This window comes from Apium graveolens, chromosome 1 (assembly GCF_009905375.1).
Source record: "Apium graveolens cultivar Ventura chromosome 1, ASM990537v1, whole genome shotgun sequence".
In the NCBI taxonomy this organism is placed as follows: Eukaryota; Viridiplantae; Streptophyta; class Magnoliopsida; order Apiales; family Apiaceae; genus Apium; species Apium graveolens.
This window is the reverse complement of record NC_133647.1, coordinates 122,327,236-122,351,018: the sequence shown is the minus strand read 5'-3', so window position 1 is coordinate 122,351,018 and position 23,783 is coordinate 122,327,236. Positions and strand designations below refer to the sequence as shown.

At 35.2% G+C, this 23,783-nt stretch overlaps 1 protein-coding gene and 1 non-coding gene across 5 annotated transcripts; one reads left to right on the top strand and one right to left on the bottom strand.

Moving 5' to 3' along the window:
• Window positions 1–1,087: 1,087 nt before the first annotated feature.
• On the top strand, window positions 1,088–5,815 carry LOC141666522 (uncharacterized). Of its 4 annotated transcripts, none has more exons than XR_012552274.1 (3): window positions 1,088–2,751; window positions 4,867–5,049; window positions 5,464–5,815. XR_012552274.1 is itself a non-coding variant. In XM_074472578.1 (2 exons), exon 1 carries the CDS (start codon window positions 1,259–1,261, stop codon window positions 2,729–2,731), a length of 1,473 nt encoding a protein of 490 aa, XP_074328679.1. In that variant the 5' UTR covers window positions 1,088–1,258; the 3' UTR covers window positions 2,732–2,751; window positions 4,867–5,815. The 4 variants fall into 4 exon arrangements, 1 of the variants encoding a protein (XP_074328679.1); XR_012552269.1 differs by having other exon boundaries at window positions 4,867–5,089; XR_012552273.1 differs by having other exon boundaries at window positions 4,867–5,314.
• A 17,335-nt stretch (window positions 5,816–23,150) lies between these two features.
• LOC141680727 (small nucleolar RNA R71) lies at window positions 23,151–23,257 on the bottom strand. The gene has a single exon (XR_012558401.1). It is a non-coding gene; the product is annotated as a small nucleolar RNA R71 (small nucleolar RNA).
• Window positions 23,258–23,783: the final 526 nt, after the last annotated feature.

Sequence of the window (23,783 nt, the reverse complement as noted above, 5' to 3'; positions counted from 1 at the left end):
CAGGCATAAATTTATGGTGAGTAGTCGAGCACCAGGAACCAACCATTGTTTTTTTTTTCTAACATTATAATTGCTACAGATTTTTCCAACTAATTGAGAGAGTTTTTTATTTGTTTTAAAGAACTTAAGTCGGATTCTTAATAAATACAATAATCCTGTCAATACTTGGAAAGATTTTTCTTAACCATGACAAACAACAATGCTCATTTAGTGATCTCAATTCGAATGCAACTCACTAGTATCATGGCACAAAAACTTATCAACTAAATTTAAGAAATTACTTCTCATTGTAATTTTTACTCGGTAGAAATCAGTTAGGTCCTTGTGAGGAAGCATTATCTTGCTTCTCATCGAAAAGTGATGTTATTTATGGAAGTTGTTCAATGTTTTAATCATTCTAGCTGTAGTTTATTGATATTTTTTTAAAAAATAATGTTAGCTACCCTGAATTCGTTAAATGTACCTAATGATGCGGTAAGATATGTTACATATTTTTTAATTAGTGAGCACGCATATCTTATTTTATTATTAGAAAAATTAACAATTAACAATACGATACTAAAATATTTGTAACATGGAAAAAGAATTTTAGATATCTAACATTTTCATCCAAATTTTTTACTTATGTTATTTTATTATTTAGTTTTTTTCTTATCCTGGGTCAAAGTACTCAGAAATATTTTGAGTAATTATTTTTTTAAGGAGAGTGTATTAAATTAAAATTTGAAAGAAATTAATTGCCTCCTATAAAAAATAGAAAAAAATATTAAGAAAAGCACTAAATTTTATTAGAATCATTATAAAATATTGTTTTTAAATGTTGATCAATTACAACAAAATAATAAAAAATTTAGAATTTAAATAAATTAGGAAATTTACTAAACATACCAATTTTTATAGAAATATTTACAAAAAATGTGAATGCGGGTTGAATATGAGGTTGCGTATAAAATTAAAACAGTTGTATATGTCAGTTGCACGTGAGATTAGTTTGTATTTTTACAAATATTTTCTACAATTTGGATATTTATGAAAAAACACTAAATTCACAATATTCAAAATCCAAACAAATAAACACCCATTTGAGGTATGTAATCGATAATAGAGGATCAACGGGAATCCTGTAAGCTGGTGTGAGAAAAACACTGTAGATAACTTTTTGTCGACGCGAAGGTGATCGCACTATACAATTTCCGAGAAAAAAATCGTAGTTTAGAACCCTAATTCACACACTTGAACTCTTATCTAACACAAATCAATGTCTCTCACTCTTTCTCGACATCTCCAATCATGTAGTCGAACTCTCTATCCCTACATTGTACTTGTACATAAATCTCACTTCTCATTTTCCCCCTTTTCCTCTAACTCTAACAATAACCCTAATCCCCCCTTTTCAACTTTTCAATTACATAAATTACTCCTTCAGAAATCCAAATTAGGCTTTGATAGCTTCGAGGAACCACTTCATTTGTTTCACCACATGGTCAAAACTCAACCTTTACCTCCAATTCTCGAATTCAATCGACTCTTATCCGCACTCGTTAAAATGAAAGAGTTCTCTGTTTCTGTCTTCGTGTTTCGCGATATGCGTGTTTTCGACATTCCTGTTGATATTTATACTGTTAATATTGTTATTAATTGTTTTTCTAGATTGAATCATGTTAATTGTTCGTTTTCGATGCTGAGTATGATTGTTAAATGTGGGTTTAGGCCGAATGTGGTTACGTTTACGACTTTGATTAAGGTGTTGATTGGGAAAGATATGTTTGTGGAAGCGGAGCATTTGTTTTGTAAGTTGGTTAGGTTGAATCTAGTTAGACCAAATCGTGTTATGTATACGACTATTATTAATTGTTTGAGCAAACGAGGGAAAACTTCAATGGCAGTTAGGTGGTTTAGGTTTATGGAAATGAGTCATTGTGAACCGGATAGGGTGACTTTTAATGCGATGATTAATGCCTTATGTAAGGATGAGTTAGTTGATGATGCTTTGAAGCTTCTTTCGGAAATGAGTCATAGAGGTGTACAACCGAATGTTGTGACTTACAGCTCAGTTATTCAGAGTTTATGCTATTTTAATAGATGGGGTGAAGCTAAATGTCTGTTAAAAGATATGGAAAGTAGAAATATATGTTTGGATTTGCATACCTACAGTATATTGGTTAATGCATTTTGCAAAGAAGGGAAGATTAAAGCTGCGGAGGAATTGGTTGAGACAATGATTATAAAAGGTAACTTTCCTGATGTAGTGACGTATAGTATACTGATGGATGGATATTGTTTACGAGGAGAAATAGATAGGGCACTGGAAGTGCTCGATACAATGATTAGCAAAGGGATATTGCCCGATAGTCATACCTATAGCATTTTGATAAATGGCTATTGTAAGAAGTTAAAAGTAGACAAAGCAATCGAGCTTCTCAGACAAATGCCCCTAGAAGGATTGGCACCTGCCGTTGAAACTTATACCACAATATTGCAGGGACTTATGCGTATGGGTAGACATGTTGAAGCATTGAACCTGTACAAGGATATGCTAGACCGAGGTCTTAATCCCAATAATGTTACCTACGATATACTTATCCATGGATGTATTCGAAATAATAGGTCCAAAGAAGCATGTGTACTCCATAACACCATGCATGTTCGGGGTCTCCGGGAAGTTGCATCTACCGCCTCGTTGTTAAGGGACCTCCGGAACAAAAACATACAGAATTTTGCCTTTGCCTAATGCAAGAAGCCGTACTATAGGTAATAGGAGATCTTCTTTAATTTTGTACAAACTTATCTTTGTACAGAACTGATGAAAATATGTTATGACTGCATTTTCTCAAAAGGTCAATCTCCTGTTGAGAGTTACACAATAATGATTTCTGATGTCATTAAGATTTGCTGTTAAAAGAAGCAAATAGCTACCTTTGAGCAGAGCATAAAATTGAGATAGGAATGTTCCTATCTGTGCAAACTCAGCTTTGTAATCATCATTTCAAGTTAATGGCTCTTCTAGCATGAGTGTTACTATGATATTAATTTTAAATGATCTTGATACTACTAATATATATCATGACAAGCTACTAAATGGTGTCTGGCTAATTTTGCTGCAGTCATTTAATGCATATTGAGGCATGTACCTAATGTCACTATAATTGATCGAGAGACTTTGGAACAATCTAGGAATGCATTATTTCAAATTGTATCTTGTTCACATGCTCTGAAGTTTTAATGAAGTTTCCAGGAACACGATGCATAAGATACTTTAGTGAATGCAATCTGGTAGTTGTGTTTTTCATGGTCCCAGTTCTGAAAACGTTCCATTTCTTATTTTTCTATATTCTTTTTTTGCAAAAGTGGTTATTCAATAACCAAGAAGCTATTTCTAAACCATCTCCACAAGCTCTGATGATCGTATATGCTGGGGCTAGAGGTGGTGTTAAAGTTGAGGCTTTTAAGTTTATTTAGCGTGCATACCGTGCCTTTTATCAAAACCTTTTAGGGGATTGCAGAATCCTTGGTGACAAGGGACTAGTAGCTCGAAGGTCTTTGCCTTTTAGAAATTTGTTTGCTACTTTTTCTAGATCTCCAGATATCTTACTGAGTTGGTGACATGCTTGATGCTGTCCCTAATTATTGCAACATAATTACTTGCACAGTTTACACTTATTTAATATGTTCATATAGACATTCAGTTTTTACAAGGATCAATAAAGTGCAAAATTCAATATATAGATAATGCTGCAACTTAGAGTTTGGATGAGCCGTTTTATTTCACATCACACCGCCGGAGCAGAAACCACGTCAGATCACTCAAACACGTCATACCTATTTAGGCACATACATACACAAAAAGGTCTGCAGCTTCTGCACTTATATCTTCCGTATTGCAGCTTCCACCTCCTCGCTCTCCAACACTATTCACCTATAAACATAATCAAGCACTGGTCACAATCAATCCATTGTTAACACAGAAGAAATGCTCGTCGATTCTCTGTTCCTGATTCAAATTATCTACATGTACACACTTCTGTTATCCTATACTTTGGTACTTTTCTTAGCCTAATTTACATTATCTACATGTACACACTTCTGTTATTCTATACTTTGGTACTTGTCTTAGCCGAATTTACTAGAATTTGTACTACGTTTCTTTTTTATGTCATTAAGAAATTTGGGACTGTTTTCAAATCAGTTGGATGATTTTTTTCAAGTTTGCAACTTTCTTGCTATTTCGGAATTCCACTGTACATCATTTACGCAGATGGTAACAAACTTTTTCCTTCTGGTATGAATTATAAGGCTCCCGTATAATAATTAGGATGTTTTAGTTAATTAGAACATTTTATGAATTTACTAAAACTTATATCTTGCTACCCTTAATAAGTGAAGTTGTAACTTTAAAGATAAAAATGATTGTAGCAAGTGAAGTGGCATTATGTGTTTGTTAGGATGTTTCAATAAATTGAATCATTTTTACTAGAATTTCTCTTCAATATTTCTGTGAATCTAAGCAAACCATAGTGTGGTCATAGGGATCCCTATTCCTGTGGAGGAATAGAACGTGGATCTAATGTTTGATTACGGTGTGGTATACTATTTATGACATTTTAAAAATCTAGCCCATCTATTTTGCATAGTCGAGACTCAAGAATGCTCCTAATATATAATTTTGCAAGGACTGATACTGTATTGTTATGTTTATCTGTGCTTTGAACTTCTGCCTAATTATAATTTATAGTTTTGTTATGTATGTATGTGTTTCGAACTTTCACCTCATATGATTTCGAGCTTTTATTTGTTTCTAACTTTTTTTCTAGGGTTACTGTTTTTCCACCTACAAACTATCAATATTGATTATCATGTTTCATGCAGGGGATGATGTTAGTTGCAAGGCAGGTAGGTTGCCTACATTCTGCGAGTTTGCTTTCAAATAACTGAAAAAACCCCATGTCTGGGAACTGTGGTCAAAACAAGTCTCTGAAAATGGCGCTAGCAATTATGTTAGTGATATCTTTTAGGCCTGCGCCTCAAGCCCACATGAGTTCGGCGGAGAAGGTTTGTAGTATGATTTATTGCCACGCGGTGTTTAAAAAAGGTACTATAAAAGTCAGCTCTCCTATTCTAAAAAGATCACGGTCCCATTACATGTACATATGGCATACACAAGACATATAATTTGGTATCTTTAAGAGGGAGAAGGTACCAGCTGAGATATAATTTAGGCATTATCATCCAAGCTCATTCTTTCGTATTATAACTCAATTAAGACGTACTTATTGACGATTTGTGGTTTAGTGGCAGCGGGATAGAATACAACAAGGCGAGCTTCTAGCTTTTCCATGCTTACTTTCTACTTGTTAGGATCAAAAAATTAGTTTAGTGTTTTAGATGGATTTTTACTATTTGAAAGTGTTAAGAAAATGTCTCCTGTTAAATATGAGGAACTCAACATTTGAATAATTATGGCAGGTGTTTTTGTGCTCTCCGGCATAAGAGAAAGAATAATTTCGTAATCAAAAGTAGTTCCACCAGATGCATCGAAGGTTAGGTTAAGATTCTTCGGGAGAGGGTATGCACATGTTCAAAACTATAATGTTTCCTCAAAAAAAGAAGACAGAAGTGTGCTGTATTATGGGGATAAAGCAGAGTTAAAATAAAAAAGAGAATTAATTGCAAAAGGAGCAGCCTTGCAAATCTCTTATAATCATTTATATATCATTGGGATGGTGTTATATCTTTTAGATCAGATTATGGAAATATGTAGACATGTTATTTATGAGATCTAACATTGATAGATCTTTATATCTTATTTATTCTTATATGTTTTCATTTGTCCCTAATCATGCGGATGTTACCTTCAATGCTTCTTTTTTGTGTTTGCTTGATTTAATCTGTCAATCCGATTTTTACTTGACTTCACTGACAAGTATGGAAGGTACCACATACGGTGCACTACTGAATTCCATCAAGAATCAGTGAGGGAAACTTTTTAAGTTGGCTTTGCTGAGATTCATGTGAAAGCAGACTGGAGAGTTTTATTTTTATTTCTTGTAGAAGTTCTTTTCTGCATCCATTTATGTGGTTACTTGAGATGGGCCTTTAAAAAATAGTTACACTGTAACTTTTATTTTTCTGCTTTGTCAGAATAGCAAATATAAACTTGAAGCTTGAACTTCGGAGACACCATATTCATGCTCTTCCAACGTGGATAGCCAGGATCCCTTATTGTACTGTTGGGACTTGGAAAACAAACCATTCACACACATTAAACTTAGTGATAAAACTAAACAGATACTGTTTTAGTGTAATTTTTCTGGATGTGTATAATGTGATTGAAAAATAATTGTTACAATTTTTTTTTAAGTTTGCTTAGCACTTCCTCACAAAGCATTTGAGTTTTGGGCTGTTCCAGAGATTTCACTTGCCATGTACAAAATTAGAGAAATGTGCCCAAGTCCTAACAAGTGTAAAGTGCACATCGTGCATTTACATTTAGACTCTTATTTAGATTGTGAAATCACTTGAAATACTAACATTCAAAAACTATCGCTTAAAATACTAAAATACTAAAAGTAAAGTATCATTACGTCAACTTCCTCTAATGCTGTCTCTTAAATTAAGGGTGTTTGAGTCTTTTTCTTGCTTAGCCATACATGGGATAATTTACAAAAGATACAAGTTATGATACTTGTGATAATCACTAGTAGAGGTGACCATCTGTGCGGGTCGGGCCGGGTTGGAAACGGGTTGAAATCGGAAATCCTAAACAATGAACCGACACTTGAAGCGAGCGAATCGGGTCGGACTGTGCTTGAATTTACAAAAGGTAACTCGGATTCGGCACTGAACTCGTGTGCGTGCCAGGCGGTTTATGGGTTGGCGGCGGGTTGACGGGTCGAGTAAGTTCACGGTTCACGGGTTCGTGTGTGTGCAATGCTTTGAATTAAGAAATGCTTCACCACACTTGAGTGTATTTCTTACTGTGGACATAGTTTAAAAATCAAGTTGTAACTTGCTGGCACAATGAAGTTCAACAATCATTTAATCATTTTATGTTTTCTTAAATCCCGTTATACATACATTATGAACATGTGTCATGATGTATAGAATGTATTCTTCTATTGTCTAATCAATCAATAATGCAAATTCAAACTGGGTTTTCTTTTCTTAGTTGATGGACGATGAACAAATACTAAAAATAGACACATTCATATATGTTGAATTGAAAACTTAATTACCTGTCTATTTGAGTGGGAGAGATCACCTAATGAAATAAGGAGTTATAACAGAGCACCGAGTAGGCGAACGGGAGAGCACCAGACAGAAAGCAAAGACAGAAAGCAGGCAGAAACAACTGGCGCGTGACGCACACCCGCGGGCTCGTGCGGGCTGTGCGGGTTGTGCTCAACGTGTAGCTCGTGCGGTTTCGGTCCGTGCGGGCTCGAGCGGGCTTGTGCGGTTCCGGGTTCTAAAATTGGAATTCGTACTCGGTTCATGTAATTTAGCGAGTTGGGTGGGTTTGAACTGGCTCGTTTAGTGCCGAATTTTTTCCGGTTTCCGTACGAGCCGGTCCCGAATGAGCGGTTTGAACCCGCACATTTGGCCGGCTCTACGCACTAGAAATCAAATACGTAAATTATTGGAATTCTTCCTACTGTGATTTCGAGGAATATTATCATATTGGTCATTAGATCATTGATATGCCATCATGAATCGCACCATAAAACTCATATTACTACTTCGATAGTATCGCGACTCATCTCCCTTTCCATTTATATACAAACATGATTAGATAAAAACCAACTTTATTCTAAAAACTAAAATTAATGGTAATCATTTATTTTTTTTGATTTTAATCAAACCTCCACCACACAAATCTTATCAAAACCCCCCGTTATTTCCTCAAATCCAGCATGCCATTGCCTCACGTATATGTACATGTACATGTATGTATCATTTTATCCATTTTTAATTTAATTTTTCCCGTAAATCGATGAACTTTTTTTAAAATCCGACTTCACTATATTTTACTCCATCTCTCAACAATCAGTTTTCATATCATATCTGCTATATTCTTGCAATAAATAACTATTTATACTTATCGGAATCACTAAACCAAAATCATTATTATTTCAGAGTTTTATACATTTTAGTGATTCTCGTAAGTATAAATAGTGATTTATCGTCGGAATATAATACATATGGTATGTATACTGATCATTGGAGGATATACAACCGCCATCACCCCTACCACTGCCATCACCTCCACGACCCCACCACTATCATCACTCCCTCACTGCCACCGCAATCGATGTCTGTTCCTCTCCATTCATCCCATATATTTTTCCATTTATGTTCTCTAGACTTTTTCTTTTGTTATAACCTTTCTCTTTTTTCCCACATCTCTGTACACATGATAATAACTGTATTAATAATTAAAGTTAGTGATTTCTGTTTGATATTATAGTTGTTACATAGGCACGATGATGGTGGAGAGATAGGCGGTAGTGTTATAATGACCGTGTTTAATATGTGAATACTTTGTATCAATTTTAAGTGATTTTTACAATAAAAATTAATGATTTTAATAGTACATATTGATTTTTGTAAGATAAATTAGTGATTTTAGAGTTTACCCAATATTTCAGTAATTTATTTAATATAAAATGGTGATTTCAGTTTAATCTAAGAAAAGTTGGTGAAAAATTTGTGTAAATCGACGATTTATGATAAACTTTTAGTGATTTTGCATGAATCGATGATAGAATAACGGATGAGTAGCTGATTAGTTTTGTGTATTTATAGTGTACGTATTATGTCACGACTATTGATAAAGAGTGGTGGGCTACCAAAAAGGAGGACACTGCGTGCTGAGCTTAATTTTAATGGGCTGGAACTTAGTTTCTCGTTTTTATGTATGTATATATATAAAGGGGCTACTCTAATGAAAACCAATTTTAAAATAAAAACTAAAAACCCAATATTTTTTTTAAAAAAATTACTTCAAAATATATCTTATATGGTATGCAAATCGATCGTTGAGAGATGTAGAAAAATACAGTAAAATCGGATTTTAAAAATTTTTACGGTTTGACGGGAAAAATTAAATTAAAAATGGAGGGGAAAAGCTGAAATTGGGTGTGGGAGGGTGCATAGTAGTTGGGTGGGGTGTTTTTAGGGGTCCGTTACATTAGGTTGATCTAATGATTGAGATTAGTTCTGAGTTTTATTTTAAATTTGGTATGTATTTGATCATGCCCCTATATATATATATAGAGTCTTACTCCAATACAAATAAAATTAAAATGCAAACTACAAACTACACCATCCCACACAGACCTCCACCTTATTCCTCTATTTTTAATTGAATTTTTCCTGTTAATTGGTGAATTTTTTTTAAAATCTAACTTCACTGTATTTTTCTACAGTCTCCAACAATCAGTACGAATACCATATTTGATATATTTCGACGATAAATCAGTAATTATGCCTACGAGAATTACTAAAATCTACTGGTTCCTGAAATAGTACTGATTTTAGCTTAGTGATTCAGTTAAGCTTAAATACTGATTTCTCGTCAAAATATAACAAATATGCTATGCAAAATTGATGAGTGGTAGATGGAGAAAAATATGGTAAAATTATTAATTTTTAAAACGTTAACCGATTAACGGGAAAAGTCAAATTATAAATGAAGGGGAAAATAATACAAAGTGCACATGGAAGAGAGAGAAATGAATTAAACATGTGGCTCTTATTGGTTTGTAGTTTGTATTCTAATATTGGTTTGTATATATTTGAGCACTTGCCTATATATATATAATTTTTGTAGAACATAATTCGCAAAACAATACGTTTTGCAATATTTTTATACAAGATTTTAGTTGCAGAACATAAACGGTCTCCAAGGTCTAAAAAAACATGGTCTCCATAGAACTTGACTCTCCCTCCCTCTCTCTCTCTATATATTAGCAATAAATAAATATATGATATTATAAATTATCTAAATCACCTCATTCTATGTTAATCATTGATGCACAATTCACCAGCACAAACAACTCACATCTCCGAATCATTTGAAACATGAAATTTAAAGAACCCATTTACATTTATAGAGAGAAACAAAAAAATGAAAGAATGAATAAACTTAAATCTAAAAGGTTCTTTTGAATACCTTCATCTTTGAGGTTGATTGTATTGGATATATGATTCTAACTATTTAGTTTTGTAGATTTTTCTTTCAATTTCTGGGAAGTTTGTAAAACAACTTCATTATAATTTGAATCTTGTGAATCAAAAATAAAAGGGTAACTTATACTTCGATTGTAACGGGGGGTTAATAATTGTAAATTTGAGATGAAATTCCTGGTGTTTTTGGGTCTTTGAGCTCACACATGAACTTGCTCACCATGTTCTTAGTATTAAGACCTGGTGATTTAGTTATTTATTATTTAATGGGTTTTTTTTGTTGCTGATCAGGGTTATTTGTGTGAATTGGGAGTAAATTGAATGTAAGCTTGAAAATTACCAAAATATCCTTGAAAAAACTAATGAAGTTAGCCAAATTTAACGGTTGTACACACATTATTAAAAATTTGAAATTTTAATATTTTAAATGAGAGTTTTTTGAATATCGGTATCTCAAATGGTCTGACAGCCTAAGTGCAAGTACACAAAGCGCACTTTACTCGTTCTAACAATAAAAAACAATAGCATACAACAATAAAAATTAATCAAAAATTACATTTTTAATTTAATTATAATTAATTTAAAATTAAAACAATGGTACAAGTACATAACAATAAGATAAAATAATTATAAACAAGAATATAATCACATAACAGTAAGATATCAGAGATATCGACAAGCCAAATTGAAGACATGAAGATTGGAGATATTGACAAGTCATTTCTTCACTAGAGAACTCAGAGTTATCGACAAGTCAACATTCATTAGAGAACTCTGAGTTATCGATAAGTCAAATTCCACTAGAGAACTCAGAGATATCGATAAGCCAAAATTCACTAGAGAACTCTGAGTTATCGACAAGTCAAATTTGACTAGAGAACTCTGAGTTATCGACAAGTCAATAAGCCACTAGAGAACTCAGAGATATCGATAAGTCAATTGAAGATATGAAGACTAGAGATCTCGACAAGAAAAATTCTCTTATAGAGAACTTAGAGACCTCTACAAGTCAAATTAACTATGGAGTACTAGAGATCTCAATAAGCCAATACACTTATCGAGATGTCAAGTTCTCTATAGACCAAACTGGAGATCCCGAGGTAAAATCTCAAAGTATAAAATTGCAGACCAGTTCAATATCCAAGATTAACAATCAACAAACAATCCAACCAGCTGGATTGAAAAGTCTACAAAAAGCAGCTTGAAGAGTGTGCAAGATCAATGGTGACGATTAACTGACAAAGGAAGATCAAAGATAACACAGTGTGCAAAGATTTGCTAAGCCAGAATTAGAAGATACACTTTTCCTAAAATGGAAATGATAAGTGACCGTTTACTAAAGTAAAAAGCAATTTCTTATTATAAACTGTGTAAACCAAAAGTTAACTATCTTATAAAGTTAACACCAATCCTTTGTTAGAATTAACAATTTAGATCAAGAACTCTTGTATTCTCTCAAGAAAGAATCTAAGCTCTTTATCAACAAAGAGCCTAGAAATTTTGTAGCAAAACATTCTTAATTTTAATATAAAATTAAGTGAGTTTTGAAAGATCTGTGTTCTTTATTATTGCATGTTTAATTTGTGTATTAACATATTTCACTACAAGATTTGATTTACTTTTTTCACAACCAAAATAGTTCAAGAAAAGCTTAAAAACACTAAAACACATTCACCCCCCTCCGTGTGTAATTCATTACCTAACAAGTGGTATCAGAGCAAAATCTGAAAGTAAACAGATTCAAGATCTTGGAAGAATGAATACATAGAAAATCAGTAACATCAAAATCCCTATATTTGATAAAACCAACTACACTCTATGGAAGAAAAAAATGTTGTTATTTATCAGGATGGCTAATCCACTCTACATTTAGATTCTAAAAAATGGGCCCTTCACTCCTATGATTAGAGTTGAGGAATCTACAGATGGAGACATGGTCATTCCAGCTCATTATGCTCCAAAAGATCCTTCTGAGTACACTGAGCCTGAGAAAGAAAAAGGTTTCCCTGGATAGTGGCTTGCAGCTGATATTGATAGAGTCACTTGACAATGTAATGTACAACAACATTGTTAACTGTGACACTGCCAAACATATCTGGGAAAAGATTGAAATACTCTGTGAAGGAACTTAGGAAGTTAGGTCAAATCAAAGAATGATACTAATTTCACAGTATGCGGGTTTCATGGCTAAGCCAAAAGAAAGTATTACTGATGTGTTTGAAAGGTTTAACAAGCTGATAAATGACTTGCAGCTGCATGATAAATGTTATGAAGCTGAAGAGGTAAACTTGAAGTTTTTTCTCACACTCCCTGACCATTTGGAACAGAAAATCTCAGCAATCAGAGATGGGAGAGATCTAAGCAGGATAACACTGAAAGTTCTTTATGAAATCTTAAAGACATATGAATTAGAAATGATTCAAAGGAAATCTTTAAGAGCTGGCCAATGGCATGTTATGGATGGTTCCGGTGCTCTAATTGTCAACGATGGTCAGACCTCTAATGATGAGCCAAGATCCCAAACTCCAGTTGTCTCAACAAGTGAGCAAAGAATTAATGACTCTCGGGAACAAGTCATTCTGGAATTGGAAGAAGATGAGTTCTACACCCTTGATGAACTGGATGAGCTAGATTAGTCAATGGCATATTTGGCAAGAAAATTCTCTAATATTAGAGTAAAGAAGCCAAGATACTTCAAAGGTAAAGGACAGTCTTTCAACAAAGACAACAACTGGAAAGGAAAATGGAAGTACACTTCTGATAGCAAGAATGGTTACAAAACTGGATCTGTTGACATATCTAAGATAAGGTGCTACAATTGTGATGAATTAGGCCATTTTGCTACAGAATGTAGGAAACCCAAGAAAGCAAAATGTTAGGAATATGTGTATTAGTTTGATGATAAGTTAAACAAAACACTTAAGTAGAAATCTAGTGTTTGTAGCCTCAACGGATAAGACCATCTTGGCTATCCGTTGAATGAGTAGCTTTACTTAGCAATAAGTTTAGTATTGTAGCACATTTCATTCTCTGGATTCAAGTTGTAATTCTTAGATGTTGTAGGAAATTATCAGTCATGTTGACTACTAATGGATATGCAAATAGGAAGGCTAATTGTAAATATTTCATGCCTTGTAATTTTGTATAAGTGAAGAAGTATCAACGGATATTGAAGACCTTCAACGGATAAGAAACAAAGCTTCAACGGATGTCTCTAATGCTTCAACGGATAATATCCATCAACGGATAAGTGCTTCAACGGATAAAGACTTCAACTGATAATGCATCAACGAATAAAGCTTCAACGGATAAAGCCTCAACAGATAAGGCATCAACGGATGAAAGCTTCAACGGATGCTTAGTTCATTAGCAGTTGACAGTGACAATTCACAAGCTGACAGAGGCACATGGGTTGATAGAGACAAACTGGAATGTGGAAGCCTCTAGGAGGAATCAAGAAAATACAGCATTTCTATTCTGATGCAAACAAGGGAGTATTCAAAGATTCACAGATTATCCTAGATTGCATTGGATAGAGAAATGAAGAAGAAACATGTGAAGAATCTTTTTAATTGTATTTTACAGTTTTGTCTTCACTTGTAAACTTGGTGATATATAAACCAAGTAGCAGCTAGTAATTAGATAAGAATTTTCCAGAGCTGTTTAGAAATATCCAGAGAGAAAATCATCTAGTTTGTACTAGGAAGCAACTGTGATTTAATTCCTTGAATCACAGATTTTCTGAAATAACACATCTCTGGTGGAACAACAAATCCACCAGAAAAGTTTTTAAGTTCTTTGTGTTCTTTACGTTTGTGTTTGAATATATATATCTGTCTGTATTAGCTTCAAGCAATTCACACACTTGTTCTCAAAAATACTTAGCCTTAGAAACTGCTCAAAACTTGAAAAAGTTTTGAGATTTACATTCAACCTCCCTTCTGTAAATCTCATTGTTAGTCCACTGGGAATAACAATTGGTATCAGAGCAAGCTCTTAACATACAAAGAGTTTAAAGATCTATTCTGCTAACATCATGAGTAAGAAGGATATTGGTGTAAAGATTCCAATCCTGGAAAGAGATAACTATCATCACTGGAAGGTGAAGATGCACTTACATCTTCTCTCTCAAGATGAAAGCTACATCAACTGCATTGATAATGGTCCTCACATCCCACACAAGGTGGCAACAACTGCTATTGCAACAGTTGCTGTTGGATAGTCTATTCCCAAGCCAAAGGCAGAATGGACTGTTGAAGATATTGAAGAGGTCCACAAGGACAAGAAAGCCATGAACATTCTGTTTAATGGCCTGGATCAAGATATGTTTGACAATGTCATCAACAGCCAAACTGCTAAGGAAATTTGGGATACTGTGCAGCTTATCTGTGAAGGTACTGACCAAGTTAGAGAAAACAAAATGCAGCTTTTCATTCAACAGTATTAATATTTTCACTATGAAGAAGGAGAATTATTGAATGATACCTTCAACAGATTTCAGAAACTGTTGAATGGATTGAAGCTGTATGGGAGAGTGTACCAAGTCAAGGACTCCAATTTAAAATTTCTAAGGTCTCTACCAAAGGAATGGAAGCCTATGACTGTTTCTCTAAGAAATTCTCAAGATTATAAGGACTTCACACTTGAAAGATTATATGGAATTTTGAAGACTTATGAACTTGAGATGGAGCAAGATGAGCTGTTGGAAAAGGGAAAGAGAAAAGGAGGAACAGTTGCTCTTGTAGCTGACAGTGAAAAAGTTGAAGCCAGGAATGAGGAAAAGACAATGCCAAGTCTCAAAATTGGCACAAGCAAATCAGAATCAAGCAAGGGTAAAGAGCAAGTTGCTGAGGATGAAGACAATTCCAGTCAGGATGACTCTGATGATATTGATGAACATCTGGCCTTTCTGTCCAGGAGGTTTGCAAAGATGAAGTTCAGGAAAAATACAAAATTCACTAAGCCAAACAAAAACATGGTGGACAAATCAAAGTTCAAATGTTACAACTGTGGCATTAGTGGACACTTTGCAAGTGAGTGTAGGAAGCCAACTTCTGATAAAAAGAAATTTGAGCAAGTTGATTACAAAAAGAAGTATTTTGATTTGCTCAAACAAAAGGAAAGAGCTTTTCTCACTCAAGATGATTGGGCAGCAGATGGAGTCAATGAAGATGATGATGTGGAATATGTCAACCTAGCCCTGATGGCTAATTCTGATGAAAATGAAACTAGTTCATCAAGCAACCAGGTAATTACTACTGATCTCTCTCAGCTTTCTAAACATGAATGCAATGAAGCCACAAATGATATGTCCAATGAATTATATAATTTGCGGGTTTCCCTTAAATCACTAGCTAAAGAAAACACTAGGATCAAAGAGAATAATGTGTTTTTAAGTGATAGGAATGCTGTGTTAGAGAATCAGGTAATTGAGCTTGAAAAGATTAAACTTAAATACTTGACTGTTGAGAGTGAACTAGAAGAAGCTGTTAAGAAAGTAGAAATTCTTTCTAAACAGTTAGAAAGTGAGCAAGAGGTAATCAAGGCCTGGAAAACATCTAGGGATGTTAGTGTTCAAATTGCCAAGGTTCAGGGAATTGAATCATTCTGTGAGGATACCTGGAAGAAAAACAAAAAGGAGTTAGAATTAATTGATGGATTGTCAACGGATGTGGAATCAACGGATGATGAAAGTTATCCGTTGAAGGAAGAAAATGAGCATCCGTTGAAGGCTCATCAATTAAAACAGGCAAGTAATTTTAAAAATAAAAACCTTAATAAGAAAAAATAATTCTACTCTCAAGAACTTTGTCAAAGAAGGAGCTAGCACATCCAAAGATGCCAGTAAGGTGAATATAGGACACATGACTTTGGATCAGCTGAAAAATAGGCTTAAGTTGGTTGAGGATAAGAAGGAAATTAAAAGAAAATCTAAAAGAAATGGGAAGGTAGGGATTAACAAACATAACAATTACAAACCTGATAGGTATGCTCCTAGAAAAAGCTGTGTGCATTGTAAAAGTGTTAATCACCTATCTGATAATTGCAAATCTGTTAAAAATGCTCCCATGCCTTCAAATCCCTCCATGCCTAACATGTCTATGTCACCTCTGCATGCTATGCCTGTTATGTCTCATCAGAATCCTCATGCACATTTTGCAAACATGCCATATATTAATAATCCTTATTTTACTTCATTTAGTATGCCTCACATGCCATACAATATGCCTATGTGAAATAACATGTTTGCACAATCTATGCCTTATCAATCAAATGTGCTAAATGATTCTGTGACTAACCCTACACTTCAACCAACCACATATGAGATCAAGGTTGACCCAAAGTTACCTAAGTCAAAAGATGCAGGAGGAATAAAGTCTAGGAAAAAGACTAACAAGGCTGGACCCAAGGAAACTTGGGTACCAAAATCAACTTGATTGATTTTGTTGTGTGCAGGGACAAAGAAGGAATCTATGGTACTTGGACAGTGGCTGTTCAAGACACATGACAGGAGATTTCACCCCGCTCACAGAGTTTAAGGAGAGAGCTGGCCCTAGCATAACCTTTGGAGATGACTGCAAAGGATTCACTATGGGATATGGCTTGATTTCAAAAGGAAATGTCATCATTGATGAAGTTGCATTGGTTGATGGTCTCAAACACAACTTATTGAGCATCAGTCAACTATGTGACATAGGGAATACTGTTTCCTTCAATTCTGAAGCCTGTATTGTCACAAGTAAAAAGGACAATAAAGTGGTTCTAACTGGAGTTAGAAAAGGGAATGTGTACTTAGCTGACTTCAACTCTACAGATGCAGAATCCATTACTTGTCTTTTCAGCAAAGCAAGTGCAGTTGAAAGTTGGCTATGGCACAAGAAGCTGTCCCATTTGAATTTCAAGACAATGAATGATCTAGTCAAAAAGGACTTGGTTAGAGGAATGCCTCTAGTGGAATTCACAAGGGATGGACTGTGTGATGCTTGTCAGAAAGGAAAGCAAAAGAAAGTATCATTCAGTAAGAAGCTTAAATCTGCAATTGATGAACCATTGCAACTGCTACACATGGATCTTTTTGGACCAGTCAATGTATTGTCAATTTCAAGGAAAAGATATTGCCTAGTGATTATTGATGATTTCTCTAAGTTTTCATGGGTCTATTTTCTTGGATCAAAGGATGAAGCTAGTGAAATCATTATCAATCATATCAAGCAAGTCAACAATCATCCTGATTTCAAAGTAAGGAATATTAGGAGTGACAATGGAACTGAGTTCAAGAATTCAACCATGAAGCTATTCTGTGAAGAAAATGGGATCATGCATGAGTTCTCAGCTCCAAGGACTCCACAACAAAATGGTGTGGTGGAATGGAAGAACAAATCACTAATTGAGGTTGCAAGGACAATGCTTAAAGAGTCAAAACTCCCAACTTACTTTTGGGCTGAGGCTGTTAACTGTGCATGTTACACTCAGAATATTTCTCTAATCAATCAGGCAAAAGGCATGACTCCCTATCAATTATTTAAGAGAAGAAAACCAACTTTAAACTTTCTGCATGTCTTTGGTTGCAAATGTTACATCTTAAGGAATCAATCTGATCACAAAGGGAAGTTTGATGCAAAGGCTGATGAAGGAATATTTGTTGGTTATTCTGCTGGAAAATCTTATAGGGTCTACAATCTAAGAACCAAAATTGTCATGGTATCTGTGCATGTTGTGTTTGATGATAAAAAGATTGATGGACTAACAGATGAGGGACATCATGAAGAACTCAAATTTGACAACATTGAGATATATTGTGATGATAGTGAAGATGAGAATGATGAAGAAGGCATCTCAAGAAGAATTCAGAATCTGCCTTTGGATAATGCACAGAATGCTGCCTCCGTTGAAAGTCATAATTCAGCTTTCGTTGAAAGAAGCAATGCAGCATCCGTTGAAAGACAAAGTGCATCATCTGTTGAAGTTCATAATGAAGCATCCGTTGATCACAGTCTGTCAACGGATAATCAATTCACTTCATCAGTTGATAGAGCTCCCAATTCCTTTCAAAGGATCAGCAACTCAGGGGGAGTTTCAACCAATCAACATTCTATCTCACATCATGACAATACTGAGGCAACTTCATCTAGAGCTAATCTACCACCTCAAAGAAAATGGACCAAGAATCACCCTTTTGAACTGATCATTGGTGATGCTACATCTAAAGTGTAAACTAGAAGGGCTACTCAAGATGAATGTCTGTATAGTAGCTTTCTATCACAGGAGGAACCTAAGAGAGTGGAAGAAGCTCTATTGGATCCAGATTGGATTTTAGCAATGCAAGAGGAGCTAAACCAATTTGAAAGGAATAAAGTATGGAAGCTGGTACCCAAGCCAAAGAACAAGAGTTCTATTGACACAAAATGGGTATTCAGAAACAAGATGGATGAAAATGGCATTGTCATAAGCAATAAAGCCAGATTGGTTGCTAAAGGCTATTCTCAACAAGAAGGAATAAATTTTGATGAAACATTTGCTCCAGTTGCCAGACTTGAGGCCATCAGAATCTTTCTAGCCTATGCAGCTCATGCCAATTTCAAAGTCTATCAAATGGATGTCAAGAGTGCATTTCTAAATGGGGAATTGGAGGAGGAGGTTTATGTAAGCCAACCTCCAGGATTTGAAGATCCAAACTTTCCAGACTATGTGTATTATCTGTTGAAAGCACTCTATGGACTAAAGCAAGCACCTAGAGCCTGGTATGAGACTTTGTCAAAATTCCTTCTAGATAATCATTTCACAAGAGGTACTGTTGACAAAAATCTCTTCTTTAGAAATGTTAATGGCTCTAAAATACTTGTTCAAATTTATGTAGATGATATTATATTTGGATCTACAGATGATAAGCTTTGTAAAAAGTTTGCTAAGTTAATGCAAAGTAAATATGAAATGAGCATGATGGGAGAGCTAACTTATTTTCTTGGTTTACAAGTTAAACAAGTTAGTGATGGAATTTTCATTAGTCAAACTAAATATATTTATGATCTTTTAAAGAAGTTTGACTTAATAAACTGTTCATCTGCAAAAACTCCCATGGCCACTGCCACCAAGCTTGAATTAAACAAGGCTGAAAAGTCTGTGGATATTTCAAGTTATAGAGGCATGGTTGGCTCACTTTTATATTTAACTGCTAGTAGACCTGATATAATGTTTTCTACATGTCTCTGTGCTAGATTTCAAGCTGACCCTAAAGAATCTCACTTAGTGGCTATTAAAAGAATCTTCAGATATCTCAAAGGGACTCCAAATCTAGGAATTTGGTACCCTAGAGAGTCTGGTTTTGATCTAATTAGCTACTCAGATGCAGATTATGCAGGCTGTAAAATAGACAGGAAAAGCACAACTGGCACCTGTCAATTTCTAGGGAACAAGCTTGTGTCATGGTTTAGCAAGAAGCAAAACTCTGTTTCTACATCAACAGCTGAAGCTGAGTACATTGCTGCTGGTAGTTGCTGTGCACAGATACTATGGATGAGGAATCAACTATTTGACTATGGTTTGACTGTTGACAAAATTCCAATATTCTGTGACAACACAAGTTCCATTGCCATTACTGAAAATCCAGTGCAGCACTCAAGAACCAAGTACATTGATATCAAGTACCACTTCATTAGGGAACATGTGATGAAAGGTACAGTGGAACTTCATTTTGTTCCAATTGAAAAGTAGATTGCAGACATATTTACCAAGCCACTTGATGAATCAACATTCACAAGATTAGTAAGTGAGCTAGGTATGCTTAATTATTCATAAATTTATGTCCTCTATATAATCTGCATTGAAGCCTGAAATGAATTTACTGCAAGAACAAAGTTGGCTTCAAGAAAGACCTATCCTATCAACGGATATTCCCTATCCGTTGAAAGCCAAAATTGTTCTATCAACGGATGTTCATTATCCGTTGAAAGACAAATACATTTCTGGTAATTTTATCCCTCAACGGATAAAATAGTGTTGGTCATCAACGGATAACTATTTACCTTATCCGTTGAAGTGTCACATCAGTTACTTTCAGTAAATCACAGCCGTTGATTTCTTTACTTAACCGTTGATACAGATATACACTGTTGTATGTATTTGTTTTAAAGGCAGTTTAGAATTTCTACAATTTTATTTATTCTTAAACGGCTGTAATTTACTTAAAAATTTCATTTTATTTACGTTTTAATTCAAGAAAGTATAAAAGCCCATTGAACTCTTATCTTTCACTTTACGTTTTCTTGCAATTTTCATTCTCCTTCTCTTCCAAAATTCTCAAGTTTTTCTCTGCAACCTCTACTCACAACAATGGTACCAGTAGTCAAAATTATGTCTCAAACAGGATTTGTTTATGAAAAGAATAATTTTGTAGCCTTGGTTGAAAAGAATGAAGCCCATTCTGATTATCACAAGATGATGGACTTCATCAAACACTGCAAACTGAGCTATGCAATGCTGGAAGCCCCAACCATCTACTGTGAGGTGATTGAGGAGATTTGGACAACTACAGAGTTCAACTCCACAGATATGACTATTGCCTTCTCTCTCAAAGGTAAGGATTATTGCATTAACTGTGATGATATACAGTCTTGCTTTAAGTTGCCTGAGAATAATGCCATAACACCACACACTGATAAAGATGTATCCGCTATGTTAGATTCCATAGGCTATGCTTTTGATTCTGCTAGTTTAGGTAACATTAGAAGGAAAGGCCTTAGGAAAGAATGGAGTTTTCTTGGAGATGCCTTTATTAAGGTTTTCTCTGGGAAGATTAGCAATTTTGATGCCATAACTTCATCTCTTGTTAATATGCTTTATATGCTAGTTTCTGATAGGTACTTTAATTTTAGCAACTGTGCCATGCTAGAATTAGGTTCCAGATTAGGTAACAAAGCTAATAGACCACATAACATCTACTATGCTAGATTCTTTATGTTATTGGCTAACCATGTTGCTGAAGGATTGGTTATATCAAATGAGAATAATAAACTCAAATGCCGGGCACAAGAGAAAAGGGTCCTTGCAGACCTTTTGAGAATGAACCTCAACAGCCAGGTGCCATTGATATATTTGCCAATCATGAATGCACCACAGGTAAGTGAGGTAAACACTTATATAACTCCTACTATCTCCAACCACATTGTTTCTTTGTCTTCAAGTGTGGCAATGGGATCTGTGTCTTTGCCCAAACAGGTTCCTACCAAAGCCACAAAAACTAAAGTTTCAAAACTCAAGTCAAAGAAAACTACCTCTGTTGTTTCTCAAAAGACAACAGTTGTAACAACTACCATAAACCCTGAAGGGAGTGAACAGGGTGTGAGTGGTGAGGGGAGGGGTGAACATCAAGAAACCCCCCAGGATAAGGTGGGAGAGGTGAGTGGTACCCAAGCCAGCCAAGCCACAGTCTCTCAAAAGACTGTGGTAGTTCAAAAGGAGTCTAACACATCCCTAGTTGCATCCTCCCAAAAGGGTGCAACTATTGAAAATAGTCCCCAACCAGGGACACAGACCAAAAGAGGGAGGGACACTAAAGCCACACATTCACCAATTAAAGGGAGGGAGGAACCTATATCTCGTTTATTCATATTTTAATTATTATTCAGTTTATTAAGACCTTGTTTATACCATGCTTTCATTGGAACCCATGGTGACGATGAATTCGATTATAAACTAATCGTTGTCATGGGATTCTAGCAGATTTACTTATGGATTTCAATAGTTAATTGTTTTGATATGTTGGTGTGTGGTGATTGTATGATATCCTAGTATTGGTTGTGCTTATTCGTCTTATGTGCGTAGGTAACATATAAGATATCGTGTTAATCTCTATTAAAACGACAATGAATATAGAGGTTTAGAACTTGCCATGCTAGCATAGGTTCATGTATTTGTTATGCATGATTCTTAGGTAATTTTAACCACCTTACTTGCCCAATGTAATCACGATAGATAACTTGCGCATTAAACCGTTATGTTTTCAATTCTTATAGACATATAAGGACTAAGCATAATTAGTGTCTATTTAACTTCTATCTCTTTTGTGGATGCTTGGTAGTAGGGTATTCGTACAACGAAAGTTGGCGTTTACTAGTTTGGTGTTATCTGATTAGTGTCATCACCATTACATGCTAAGGTTAAGAACAATAAGGCTATTAAATGAAGTTAGAATCCCATGTTTGTCATATATAGTAATTCAACCTCAATTCTCTTAGTTAATGTTATTTAATATAATCTCCTAGTTTAATAAAAATCCAATTTGTTATTTGTCTTAGCATTGAGCGATAACCATACATTGTTGCATATGTGCATAAATTGAACTTAACCTAAACCAGTCTCTGTGGGAACGAATCTGATTTATATCTTATACTACTTGCGAACGCGTATACTTGCATGAATATTAGCGCATGTTTTCGCCCTAACAAGTTTTTGGCGCCGCTGCCGGGGACTCGGTGTTAATTTTTAGTTTATGTGCTTGTCATCAGTGGTCGTTAATGTTCACTGACTCGGATTCTTTTACTTTCACGGTTTATTTGTTTGTGTTTCAGGTACTCATTACAATGGGAGATCCAGCAGCATGAACGAAAGCCTTGATGGATTTTTCTCAACCCAAGATCAATGACATTTAATCTAGCATTGTCAGGCCAGCTATCACAGCTAATACCTTTGAGATCAAGCCTGAAATAATTCAATGGGTGCATAATTCAATCCAGTTTGGGGGTTCTCCAACTGAAGATCCCAATATGCATATTAGGGATTTCATTGAGATCTGCGATACCTTCAAGTTCAACGGTGTTTCTGAAGATGCTGTGAAGCTGGGACTGTTCCCATTCTTTCTGAGGGACAAGGCTAAGAGTTGGTTACACTCTCTACCAGCTGGTTCGATTACTACTTGGGAAGATCTTGCTCAGAAGTTTCTTACTAAATTCTTCCCTATGGCGAAGATAGCTGCACTCAGGAATGCTATTACTCAATTTGCGCAGCAAACAAGAGAATCGCTATGTGAAGCTTGGGAGCGCTACAAGGAGATGCTTAGGAAGTGTCCTCATTATGGAATGCCTGATTAATCATCAATTGTTTTTACAATGGGTTGGGAGCACAGTCCAGACCCATGCTCGACGCAGCATCAGGCAGAGCATTATGGGAAAAGATCTACGAGGAAGCTTATGATCTAATTGAACTGATGGCTGCTAATGAATATTAGTATCCAACCCAGAGATGTCCATAGGGCAAGGTAGCCGGAGTTCTTGAAGTGGATACAACTACGGCTATCACTGTTCAAATAAAAGCATTGTCTATGAAGATCGATTCTCTGGCTAACTATAGTGTTAAGCAGATAATTAGTGTTTGTGAGCTGTGTGCAGGTCCGTATGTGATGGAGCAATGCGCTATATATAGTGACTCAACTCAGTTTGTGAGCAACTTTCAGAGATCGCAACAACCAGTTCCAGACACTTATCATCCTGACAACTGGAATCATCCTAACTTTAGCTGGAGCAACAATCAGAATGCGATGCAACAGCCGTTCCAGCAGTTTGGAAATAAGCTATTCAACCCTCCTGGTTTTTAGCAACAAATTACAC

Excerpts from the sequence above, each read along its gene's own strand:
- LOC141666522 (XM_074472578.1), top strand. The coding sequence starts at position 1,259 with ATGTCTCTCACTCTTTCTCGACATCTCCAATCATGTAGTCGAACTCTC.